The sequence below is a fragment of the Stegostoma tigrinum genome, chromosome 2, assembly GCF_030684315.1.
Source record: "Stegostoma tigrinum isolate sSteTig4 chromosome 2, sSteTig4.hap1, whole genome shotgun sequence".
Classification (NCBI taxonomy): domain Eukaryota; kingdom Metazoa; phylum Chordata; class Chondrichthyes; order Orectolobiformes; family Stegostomatidae; genus Stegostoma; species Stegostoma tigrinum.
The window spans coordinates 16,813,912-16,826,620 of NC_081355.1; the positions used below are offsets into that span (position 1 = coordinate 16,813,912).

At 44.0% G+C, this 12,709-nt stretch overlaps 1 protein-coding gene across 5 annotated transcripts in view; it reads right to left on the bottom strand.

Annotated features, from left to right (window-relative positions):
• Positions 1–7,059, bottom strand: part of fhod3b (formin homology 2 domain containing 3b) — a 583,240-nt gene extending 576,181 nt beyond the window's left edge. For 4 of the 5 annotated variants that reach the window (XM_048559356.2, XM_059652629.1, XM_048559337.2 and 1 more), the window contains exon 1: positions 5,956–6,351. In XM_048559356.2, the coding sequence (XP_048415313.2) occupies positions 5,956–6,120 (165 nt within the window). In that variant the 5' untranslated portion in view covers positions 6,121–6,351. Of the gene's footprint in view, positions 1–5,955; positions 6,352–6,868 lie in introns of those variants that run through there. The other variant, XM_048559318.2, reaches the window with a different exon arrangement.
• Positions 7,060–12,709: the final 5,650 nt, after the last annotated feature.

Genomic DNA, 12,709 nt, shown 5'->3' on the forward strand with positions numbered 1-12,709 from the left:
CATTGAGTATAGGAGTTGGGACATTGGTTCGGCCACTATTAGAATATTGCAATCAATTCTGGCCTTCCTGCTATAGGAAAGATGTTGCTAAACTAGTAGGCATTTATATTTGCAGGATGTTGCTGAGTTTGGGGAGTTTAAGCTATAGAGAGGCTGTAAAGGCTGGGACTATCCTCCCTGGAACAGAGGCTGAGCAGTGATCTTGTAGAAGTTTATAAAATCGTGAGGGGTCATGGATAGGGTAAATAGCCAAGGTCTTTTCCCTAGGGCGGGAGAATCCAGAAGATGAGAGGAAAATTTTTTAAGGGACCTGAGCGGCAATCTTTTCATGCAGAAGGTGGTGTGTATGGAATGAGCTGTCAGAGGATGTGCTGGAGGCTTGTACAATTACAACATTTTAAAAAGGCATCTGGATGGGTACATGAATAGGAAGGGTTTAGGGAAATACATGCCAGTTACTGGCAAATGGGACTAGATTAGGTTATAGACGTGTTCACCGAGCTTTTGATTGCAGACGTTTTGTCACCCTGCTAGGTAATATTGTCAGTGCGCCTCTAGGGAAGCATTGGTGTTCTGCCCTGCGTGTTATTTATATGCATCAATTTGTTGGGGTGGTTGGTATTACTTCTGGTTTTGTTTCTCAGTGGTTTGTGCAGAGGGTCTAATTCAGTGTTTGCTGGAGTACCAGTTGGGATACCAGGCCTCTAGGCGTTCCCTGGCCTGTCTCTCTTACTTGTGCAATTATGGGTGTGTTGTCCCAGTCAAGTTCCTGTCCCTCTTTGCCTGTGTGTAGAGAGACAAATGAGAATTGGTTGTCTCTTGGTGGCTAGTTGGTGTTCATGTATCTGTATTGTCAATTTTTTTCCAGTTTGGCTTATGCAGTGTTTCTCTCAGTCAGTCTTTGCATGGTATTTTGTACATTACCCCAGTTTTGTAGGTCTTGGTATGGGGTCCTTTTATGTCTTTCAGTAGCTGGTGTAGTGGGTTTGTTGGTTACCCTTGATACCTCCAAGGTCCGAGTAGTCTTGTGGTCATCTCGGAAATGTCCTTGATGTGTGGTAGGGTGATTAAGGAGTCTGGTCGTGTTGTCTTTCTGTTGTGGTCTGTCTCAGAGGTAACGGCGGAGTGAGCCTTTCAGGTGTCAATTTCTTTTGAAAACTCCGTACAAGTGCTCCGGTTCGGCTTTTCACGGTTCCAGGTTGCTGCAATGTGTTGTGGCTTGTTTAAGAATCTGCATCAGGACACTATATCCTGAACACATCCTGAACTCCACAAGGCTGCCCCTGTTCTGCTTTCAAAAGGAATGGATACCAGAAAAGTACGATCTGCTGCTACTTCTGAGACAGACCACGACAGAAAGACCCAGCCCGACCAGACTCACTAATCACACTACCATCCATCAAGGGCATTTCTGAGAATGATCACATGACTACTCAGACCTCTAGGTATCAGGGTAACCCACAAACCAACGAACACACCACAACCGCTACTGATGAATGTAAAGGATCCCATACCAAAACCGGGGTAATACAAAAAAATCATGCAAGGACTGAGAGAAACACTCAATAGGCCAAACTGGAAGAAAATGAACACCAACTAGCCAAGCGACATGAGCAATTCTCACTTGTCTCGCTACACACAGGCAAAGAGGGATATGAATTCAACTGGGACAACACATCCATAATCCCACAAGCCAAACAGATGTGCCAGGGAATTCCTGGAGGCCTGGTATTCCAACTGGATCTCCAGCAAACTCATTGAATTAGAACCGGTGTACAAACCACTGAGGGGGGGAAAAAAAACTGCAAGTAATATGAACCACCCCAGCAAACTGAGGCATATAATTAACAAGTGGGGCAGAACATTGCTTCACTGGAAGTGCACTAACTAGCAGGGTGACAATGTTTGCAACCAAACCCACCGGTTTGTCTACAACCTAATCCACTACCCGAGCTACAAATTTTCTTGGGACAAGATCAGTTTAAGATACCTTGTCGATGCAGGCAAGTTGGACTGAAGGGTCTGTTTGTGCACTGTACAACTGACACTGCGACAGTACTCTGTTTGGGTTTGTTCTTTTGCCCTTTTTCACGTAGAGCATGTGTTGAGTGTCTCTGCTTTTTTTTTCCCCCCCCTATTCTCATGATGACATGGGATGTCATTGCGGTATCTTCGCATCCATTGCTTCTAAGGGCTTCCAGTACAACTAATGCTGACTTCTTCCTCCTCTTGGTTTGCTGAAATGTTTCTTTCTCATGCTGGTTACTGCATATCTTAATGAGACTGTGTATGTGACCCAAGAGCAAATATTGACTTGAATATATTGGAATAGTGAAGTTCTGTTGCCTTCTGAATCTGATCTGGAAGGGTTACTGGAAAGGTATTCAGCAAACTTTTATTTCCTTTTTAACTGAGGTGTGAAGGCTTTTTTAGGTATGGCACTGTCCCACCTTCATTTGAGATTGGCCAACTCGGGGATTGAATTTGGAGCTACTACTTTGCTTGGTGCTCTTATTATGGATCTGAATTAAATGATACATTTGGGCTCTGATCCCAACACTTGTATCTGGGGATTTTGATAGTGCAGTTTACACCCAAATTTGATCTACAGGTGCTAGACTGGAGGCCTGAGCCACAAGACCTGTTCAAAGTCCTACCAGTAACAGAGGTGTGTAATACCATCTCTGAACAAGTTGGCTAGAATATAGTTAGCTTCAATCCCAGGTGCAAGAGTGCAATTTTAAGTGATCATGCAAGTGTGAATGAATTGCTGGGGCCAAGTCAGAACATTTGTTTATAGTCTCATTGTCATAATTGCTAATGTTTAATTGCTATTTAGCAAAAACATCAACTGTGTAATACCTGTTCTTTGCTGAATTGGCTTGTCTCTCACTTGTATAGAAAGTAGTAATATCATTACAAATGTGGTAGTCTCATTAGCTTTTTTTGTCTGCTAGATTGGCATTGAATTGAGTGTGCAATGCCTTTTGTAAATGGCAATCTTTTTAACACAGGACTGAATAACCACTGGTGCTGCTGGAACTTGTACAATGGCATAAGAGTTGGGTATTTGGACAAAAAAGGTGAAGATTGGAGGCAATTATACAGCAGCGATTTGACCTCTTTACTTGCCTAGCATGAACAGGGTGAAATAAATGAATTAGTGATAATGGGAACTGCAGATGCTGGAGAATCCAAGATAATAAAATGTGAGGCTTTTTGCATTCACAGGATGAGAGCATTGCTGCCAGGCAGCATTTATTGCCCATCCCTAATTGCCAGGGGGCAGTAAAGAGAAAGCCACATTGCTGTGGGTCTGGAATCAGATGTGGGCCAGAACAGGTAAGGATAGCAATTTCCTTCCCTAAAAGGACACTAGTGAACCAGGTGGGTTCCCCCACCCGCCCCTGCCAACAGTTGGTAATGGATGCGCAGTCATCATTAGACTCTTAATTCCAGATATTTATTGAATTCAAATTACACCATCTGCTGTGGCAGGATTTGAACCCAGATCCCCAAAATGTTATCTAAGCCTCTGGATTAACAGTCCAGCAGTAATACCCCTAGGCCATAACCTCCCTGTTTTGCCTCATGCCTAAACTAACTCATCACCAGTGCACACGGTAGCAGTGTACACTGTCTAAAAGATGCACTACAAAAAAAAATGTACGAAGGCTTGTTAGACAGCACCTCCTAAACACCACCTCTCTTTAGAAGGACAAAGTCAGCAGGTACATGCCACGATCTGCTGGTTCCCCTTCAAAGCCATTCATCCTGACTTGGAAGAGTATTACAATTCCTTCAGTGTGGTTGGGTCAATAAATGGAATTCCCCTTTTAACACTTGTTCGGGGGGGGGGGGGGGGGGGGGAAGAAAGGAGAGAAGATAACCTACACCAGATGGACTTCAGCAGTCCAAAACAAAAAAAAAGGAGGCAGTTCACAATTATCTTGAAGGCTCTCCATCGCAATAAACAGTGGTCTCACCAAAGCCCACATCCCCACCACTGTTCCCAGCCTCCAACTGAGGTCCTTCTTTAAAAAGTCATAGATTGTAGGAGTTATTTCACAGCTGAAGTTCCTCACACCTGAAAGCATCTTATTTGAAACCACGGAGTTGCTCTATAAAATAGATAGAGCAGCACCAATCCAGCTATGAAATCTCACCCACAGGAATTCTGGTTAGTGGGCACTCTGATCGGATTCCCATCTCCCAGCTAGACAGAGCCACTGGAGGAGCCCTTCTCCGGGGAGCTACTGTCCATCTGATTAAAGAAAGGTGCGAACCGAGCTTCCTTGCCCTGTGGAGAGGCACAAACCTGCACTGAGCTGCCGACTGGCATTACTGATTTTTAAATCCAAAATCATTTTTGCGTCCTTATGCGATGCATAATTTCTTTTTTTTTACAAAAAAAGCGGGGCGGCATACGAAAGTCACCGAGGCATGCGACGAATTACAGATACAGCCCAAAGCCTGGAACGGGCACTGGCCGGTGGAAAGCGCGCACAACGACCCGGGACCCCGCATTCAGCTCAGATCAACACGGGAGGCGCGCTTCCCATAGACAGGTGCTGGGACATAGCAACGCTGCTGTCTGGAACATTCCAAGCACTACTCAAACTGTATGGCATTTCAAAGGGCGACAGCACGCATCTTGCCGATTTGGAAACAAAAACAAAGCCAAAACCGAAATAAACATCTTTAGTAGGTGTTTAAGTTGTCCACTTCCCATCATCAGTCTGGGGAAGCCCCAGCAAATTCCGTCGCAGCGCGTTTGCTCTTTCAAGAAGTGACAACATTCCCCTGGCGACATTGATGAAACACAGCCAGGAGGCAGGAGAACAAGGCTAAAGAAAGCAGCACGCGGTAGGGATTACGTGGTGGTCGTGGTCAGGCTTCATTAGAAGAGAACAACCCGAAACAAGAGCTCTTAAAGTCCTTGAACAAAATCAGAAATTGCTGGAAAAGCTCAGCGGATTTGGCAGCGACTGTGGAGAGAAATCAGTGTTAACATTTCGGGTCCAGTGACCCTTCCTCTCCACAGAAACTGTCAAACCTCCTGGGCTTTTCCTGCAATTTCTGTTTATTTTTCTTCCTGACTTACAGCATCTGCAGTTCTTTCGGTTTCTATTAAAATCCTTGGAGGTTTACTACCACCCCACTCCCCAAAAAAAAGTGAGAAGAGCAGATGGGAGGGAGCTGGAGGAGTCGGGGGGGGGGGGGGGGGGCTGTAACTCTGGTGGCGACGTGTGCAATGTGCTCAGGCTGCAGTGAGCATTGGGAGGGTGAAGGATATGCTTTCACTACACCGCCAACTCGGACAGCCAGAAACTGCGAGCAAGAGAGAGAGAGAGAGAGAGAGATAGATAAGGGGGGTGGGGGCGCTAGTGGTGGTCAGCCCCCTTCCAGGCCTGTCTTCCCCGCCCCCCAACCTCAGCGCTCCAGACAGCGGCTCCCGCACTGCGGTACCCGGCACATGGAGCACGGCACGAACATACCGAGCAACACTGGGTCCGAGCCCGGTCCCAGGAGGAGACAGGCTGATATTTCACCCACCATCCGAGTCAATCCACTCACTCACACCCGGCTCAGCTCTAATACCTCCACCACAGCTATAGATTCCATCCCCTCCCCTCCCAAAAAAAACATACAGCCCTACACGTGCCGTTACAGTTCACTACGCTACCCCAATGTTACAGTCACACACACCCCCCTCCTGTGGCTATTACAGCTGCACCCCCCCACCTCCCCATGTTACACAGTCACGCACTCACACCCCCCTCCCCAATGTAACTGGCACACCTCGATCACCATGTTACAGCCCTGTACCCAAATCATGTACAGCACAAGCAAAGAGGGTCACAACACTTGTCTTCCGCCACTACCTCTCCCCCACACCCCCCCCCCCCCCCCGGTGCCCGGTTGTGGCTCTATTACCCATTACCGCTGACTTACCTTGTGTGGAGCTTGAAGCAGTCGGTGCAGCCCCGGGATCTGATTGATGAGCGAGATGTCCTCTCGGAAAGTGTAGAGCGGGGGTCGGGTGGGCTCCGGGAAGTTGGTGCTGTTGAACGGATCGGTGTCGTCGAGGAACTGGACCCTGCAGACCAAGGTAGCCATGGCCTATCCATAAACAGGGAAAAAAAAACGGAGGGCGAGACTGTTACCCAAACACTGCTCTTTTTTTAAAAAAAGTCTGAGTGCAATCCCGGACGATGCCCCCAGCTTCTAGGAAGCTGCGGATGTCTCCAGCGCCCACCTCAGGGACAGCTACTCAGCTAGTCCCAGGTCTAACAGACAGAGCGAGCGAGAGACAGACAGACAGAAATGAAGAGCTCCCCCTCCATCCAACCATCAATCCTCTTCTCTGCAGGAGAGCAGTGAGCAGCCGGCTTTGACGCTGCCTGTGCCCAGCGCCCTCCAGCTGTCAAACCAGAGACTCTCACAAACCTCAACCACATTTTAACACCGTCTGGATGATCACCTCGCTACTTTGTGCGGGTATTTTTGCTGAAAAAGAAAGCCGCTTTGTTTAAAACAAAAAATTTGTCCACATTCCCTTTCATCTGGTCCTTGATGCCTTCGATCTTCAATATAGAGATCACTTTTACGCAAGATTTGCGTCCAAGATCGGGAAGGGGTGGGGAGGGGAAGAATTCAAATAGAACCGTTTAATCCAGTCGGAATTATTTGTCTCGCCTCTGCAAGATCAGTCGGTTGGTTCGATACAATTCGATAATACACCCTCAAGAGTTAAATTGGAGACGTTTCGAAAATCTACTCACAGCAGGTTGGGATGACTAAACAGGTGGAGAGATTTGCACTTCGCCAAATTACAAGCACTTTTCTTTTTTAAAAAGAACATTACCTTTCATTTGGGCATTTCAAATCGTTTCGGATGTAAATTTGGAAAACGATGTTGAAGATTGAGGTGCAGCAAAATTTCCCAGTTGGAGATTGACTCGAGTTGGACACAGAAAACTGTCTGCGAGGGCAATGGTTTCTTTTTTTAAAAAAGGGTCAAGTCTTTGCCCTGCCACTGTCAATCGTTGCAAGGGATACTTGGTAAAGCAACTGCCGAAGGAAGAGCGGGGAAAGTCCTGTGACTGCCTCAACAACCAGCTATTTAGAAAGGTATTATGCCATTGCCCACTTAGCAATAACACCAGTAAAAAAATGAGCAGTTACCACACTGTGTCTGCACCACCTAGCGGCAGAGTGAAAGCACACACTCTTGAAATGGAGATGAAACACACGCTTCTCTCTTCCCCTCCCCTCCGTCCCACTTAAAAGTTTTACGGCGGCATTCACAAAAGTAGTTACAGGAGGCCAGTTCAGGTCTCACCTGCGCAGTGGGTGTAATATAATCTGAAGTTTAAAATTTTCAAATAGTAGTACCTTTTAAAAACAAAAAAAATGTTGGCTGCTCTGTTCCCCGATTTAGCTTCATCCCAACTCTTCCCCAAAACACCCCCATCCTCTTGTGAGTGTGGAGCTGACCTTTCTTTCCGAGGAAGGGTACTGACCCGAAACGTCAACTTTCCTGCTCCTCTAATGCTGCCTGCCCTGCTGTGTTCATCCAGCACCATACTTGGACTCCAGCATGGGCAGTCCTTACCATCTCTGACCCACATGCTCTTGCTCTCCTTTAAAGTGATACCCAAGAAGCTCACTGCTTTCAGCTCATGCTTCTCATACTCAAATTCATTTCATCACCCTGACCCTATCCACACTACAGTTTTACAACATGATCTGACTACGTGTCTGGAACTCGCCCACGCTAGTCATGTTCCTGGTGACAACCTCAGCTAACTCAAAATTTTCCGTTCTTTTCTTGTGTAAAGAAGACATGGAATTTTGGCATGTTACTTTTTGTACTTCGCTTCATTAGCAAGAAAGTGCTGCTGCAACAGTTAGTGTGCGACTAAGTCTGCACCCACACAGTTTTAGTGCCCTTGTATGAAATAGTTACGTAGTTGCATCGGAAGCAGTTCAATGACAAGACACGAGGAAGCTCAGGAGCAGGGATTTTGGAATACTTTTCCATTGATCTCTGGTTAATAGAATATTTAAGGTAACACAGTACATTTGCCTTCATCACTCATGGCACGGATTGTAAAAGCAGGGAGGTTATGTTAAAGGGCCACAGCCTGGAGTACCGTGCGCAGTTCTAGCCGCGGTACTATGGATAAGATCGGATTGCACTTCAGCGTTTTGCAAACGAGATTCACCACGATGTTGCCCAAGATGGAGCATTTTAGCTTTGAAGAGAAGGTTGTGTTGTCTTCAGAGCAGAGAATGTGGAGGGGGAGCCATAGCTCACAAATGGACCCCATGCGACTTCACTTTTGGATCAACGTGCTATGAAGGACCCTGTCAAAGGCTTTGCTAAAGTCAATATAGACAACATACAAACACCACCCTGCCCTCAGTCATCTTTGCCACTTCTTCAAAAGAAAACTCAGTCATGTTTGAGACATGGCTTTTCCCACAGCCATGATGCCTATCGCTAGTAAATCCACATTTTCCAAGTGAGTACCTTCAATCCCTAACAATTTTCTCCAAAAACTTCCCAAACACTGAAGCAAGACTCACTGACCTGTAATTTCCCAGATTATCCCTGTTGCCCTTCTTAAACAAAGAAAGCACCTTGCCTATTGTCCAGTCATTTGGGACTGCTCCTGTGACAAAAGAGGATACAAGATTTTGTACAAGGCCCCATCAATATTCTCACCTGGGTCCCCCAGAATTCTGGGATAGATCCAGTCTTGGGGACTTGTCTAATTTAAAGGCTTTTTTTAAAAGAAAAAAAGTTAGGTTGACATGCACCAGAATATCAGCATAATTTCAGACTCAGCGTCCACCATGTCCTTCACTGATGTGAATATTGATGCAATGTATTCATTAAGGAACTAACCCACTTCTTCTGGCTCCCCACAAGTGTCCTATGTCCTTGGTAGACCTGCCCTTTCCCTGGGTACCCTTATTCTGCTTATTTTTGTCCAAGACACCTTGGGATTTTCCTTAACCCTGTTTGTGAAAGAAATTTCATGGCCCCTCTTAGTCCTGCTAATTCCTTGAGTCAATTGCTCCATCTTTGTATTCATCAAGGAGTCTGTCTTTAGTTTCCAAAACCTTCCATGTGCCTCTGTTTTTGACTATGCTATCAAATTTCTCTTCATCCAAGACTTACATCCTTATTCTTAAATATTTTCTGGAACATGCTGGCCCTGAACTCTAAATCTACTGGCCTTTAGAAAATATTCCCAACCTGGACGTGCAGTTACCTTTAAACAGTTGCTTTCAATCTACATTCCCCAGTTCCTGCCTAATATTGTGGTATTCAGCCTTCCCCCATTTCATACTTTCACATGAGGACTACTCTTATCCTTACCAATAAAAGGATTCAAAATGAATAAGAGAAGTATTGTTACTGTTGCTAAAATGCAGCCCCCATGGAAACATTGATCACCTTGCCGGGTGAATCCCCCATGTCAGGTTTAGCATGGCTCCTTCCCCAATGGAAGCAACAAAATATAATTTGTTCAAAAAAAAAAGAGAAAAAACAACCCCACTGCTGACACACGCAAATTTCCACCAATCCAAGCCCTTGGCACTAAACAAGCTTCAACTAAAACAAGGATTTAAATATCAACCACCACCATCATTTTGGCACTTTTCCAGTCTGTTCAAATAAGAACATTTATTACTCACTGACTGTTAGGAGAAATGTAGTACAATGTTAAAGAGATTACACAGTTCTTATTGCCAAGCTGTACCCATGGTCTTCCTAGATGTGCACTCTGTGGGATTCTCCCTCAGTACAGCTTGATATTTCTCCCTTAAATCAGTAATGCAACTACCCAATTTTTACATCTCCTTTTATTACACTTGAAACATTTAAATCCCAGATGTTAAGCTGCCAATCTTGTTCCTCTCAACTAATAATGCTGTCATTATGACAGAGTCTATGTAATCATAACATAAAATCACAGAATCCCTACAGTATGGAAGCAAACCATTGACCCCAACAATCCACTCAGACTTTTCAAACAGCATCCTACTCAGACAGCCCCTGCACATAACCCTGCATGTCCCATGGCTAATCTACCTAACCTACACATCCCCAAACTATGGGCAATTTACCATGGCCAATCCACTTAATCTGCACATCATTGGACTTGTGGGAGGAAACCAGAGCAACTGGAAGAAACCAATGCAGTCACAGGAACAATGTGCAAACTACAGACAGTCGCCCGAGGCTGGAATGGAACCTGGTCCCTGGCAGTGAGGGGCAGCAGTGCTAACCACTAATATATCCAAGCTCCAAGTTCATTTGCCTTACCTGACATACTCCTCACATTAAATACACTTAATGTTACCAGTCCTGCCACATCCAATGGTCTCTGTCTGTTTTTCCACTTGTCTTAACAGTCTTAGTCTCACTCCTCCTCAGGTCATTTTACTTGCTGACCTACTGCTGTTGCTCTCACCCCAGCCACATTAGTTTAAAACTTCCATGCCAGGATATTGGTGCCGTTCTAGTTTAGGTGCAATCTGTTATTCTTGTACAGGTCCCACCTGCCCCAGAGGATGAAGATCACAATTACCCCCAAGTCCCTTTGTGTTGCTTTCTGAAAGTAGAAGTCACGTTGGAGTCTTAATATCTGATCCAATGTGGTGGTGACATAAAGAGAAGAATCAGCTCCTACTCAAGTGACAGCACTGCCTGAAGGTAACAAGGCTAATTTGTCCAACAAAAATCAAATTGATTAATATATCAGTCAATTAAATTATTGCTTACAAAAATCACATCTAGTTATCCATTTCTCAAGGAGACTGTGCAGTTTGGTGTAGTTTTTCTAGTAGTTCAAAACTGGAGCTATTCATTTTTTCCCCCCAAAATACTCTAGTATGTTCAGTTCACTTTCTTAAACAAGATATTAGAATTAAGTTACTTCCTTTTAATGTTCCATGCCATAACCTGTATCTGTTAAAGACTGCTGGTAGTGCATGAGTGAACTATTACTCACTAAGGAAGAAGTTAGTTTTGCTTGACAAACATTACACTTGCCTTCATTGACGGGTAATCAAATAAGTTGATTGAGGAACTACTTAGTTCCTCAAATTAGAGACTTTCATATGGATAAATATTTAAACAGATAGATACATTATGACTATTGTTAAAACTTCTATAAATTTAAAGAAAATCCAGGTATTAAAAAAGGTACACATGATTTTACGAAAAAAAACTTCTAAAGAATAAAAAGACAAAAAAAAACTACTTACTAAATTTGGTGTAGGCACCTATATACACTAAACTATAGGAACAGACAAGCTATTGGAATGCAGAGGTTAGTGATAATGAACAAGTCTGATTGCAAACAGTTTACAGTTTTCCCCCCCCTTTAGAGCAGGCTCTTACTGCTTTAAGCAAAGGTTGACCCCATCTCAAAACTAAAACTGTAATATCCAAGAGAGGAGCAACCCACCCTGTGACTGAAAACAAAGTAGAGTAACCTGCCTTTCAGCAACTTCTAAATTATGAAAATAAATTCCTGACACTACCTCTACAATCGTCAAGTAACAATTTATTACATCACTCTAACAGTGAGCAAATTTAGTGAGCTATTAACAAACTGAATAAATCCCATCTAACAGCTAACTATTCCCAAATAAAACAAGATTCTAATGGTATGCTGGTCCAATAAGTACAAGTGCCACACATATACAACATAGAACTCAATCTCAAAATTGCAGCCAGGTTGTGTGTCTTCTGGAATGTTCTGTGCCTTCTCTGTTGCTTCTTCTATCAGAAACATAACTAGTTATGCCATAGGTATATTAGTTATCCAGATGGTACTTTGGAGAGACAGAGCAGGCTATGAACTCCAGCAATTTGAGAACCGAGGGCTGTTGGCTCTGGGAGAAGGCAGCTAGATCTGGGTTTTGTCCAGCAGCCCCCTTCTTTTATACTCAGGATGAACATCAATATTTCTTAAAATAGGATTGGTCGTATGTTGTTGAAACCAATTTAAATTTTATAGGTTTTTGGTGTACAAGTGCCTGATTCAAATTGAATGGCTAAATTCAAAACCCTGATGCCTTGGGTGTGAAACTGTGGCTTGGCCTTCCAACTGTATGGCCTTTTGATATCAAAGTTTCAATTCAGATGTTCTGTGTACTTGCAAAATTTCAAGCTGCTGCTCACAGACATCCATTTTAAATCCCTAAGCAGAGAAAAGCACATCTTTTATAGGGACCATGCAATGCTTTCCCCCCTTTGCACTTTATAAACACAAACATCATGCTTCTCAATCCACAAGTACTCTACCCAACTTTGCAACACTTTACTTTATTTTGCAATTTTTCCACCCCCTTCAACTCAAAAATCTTATTACTTTTCACAAATTGAAATCTTCAAACTGACAAGCAGGCCTTCAACATTTAGCATGGTGAGTGACAGTCAACATTTTATTTCTATGTTTTGAAAAAATAGGTGCAAACTTGACAAAAAAAAACTTTCCTTGCTCTATACCAGTCTCTACATCAGTAGGCACAGCAAAAAGTACTCCTGCCTTGGTGACAATTCTCGATTACAGGGTAGCCTACCCCGAATCTAAAAAAGAAAGTTTCCTTCTACCTCTGTGGTAATGGGAAATGCATTCAGTATCCATATCAGAAATACTAGCTACTATTGATCACAACT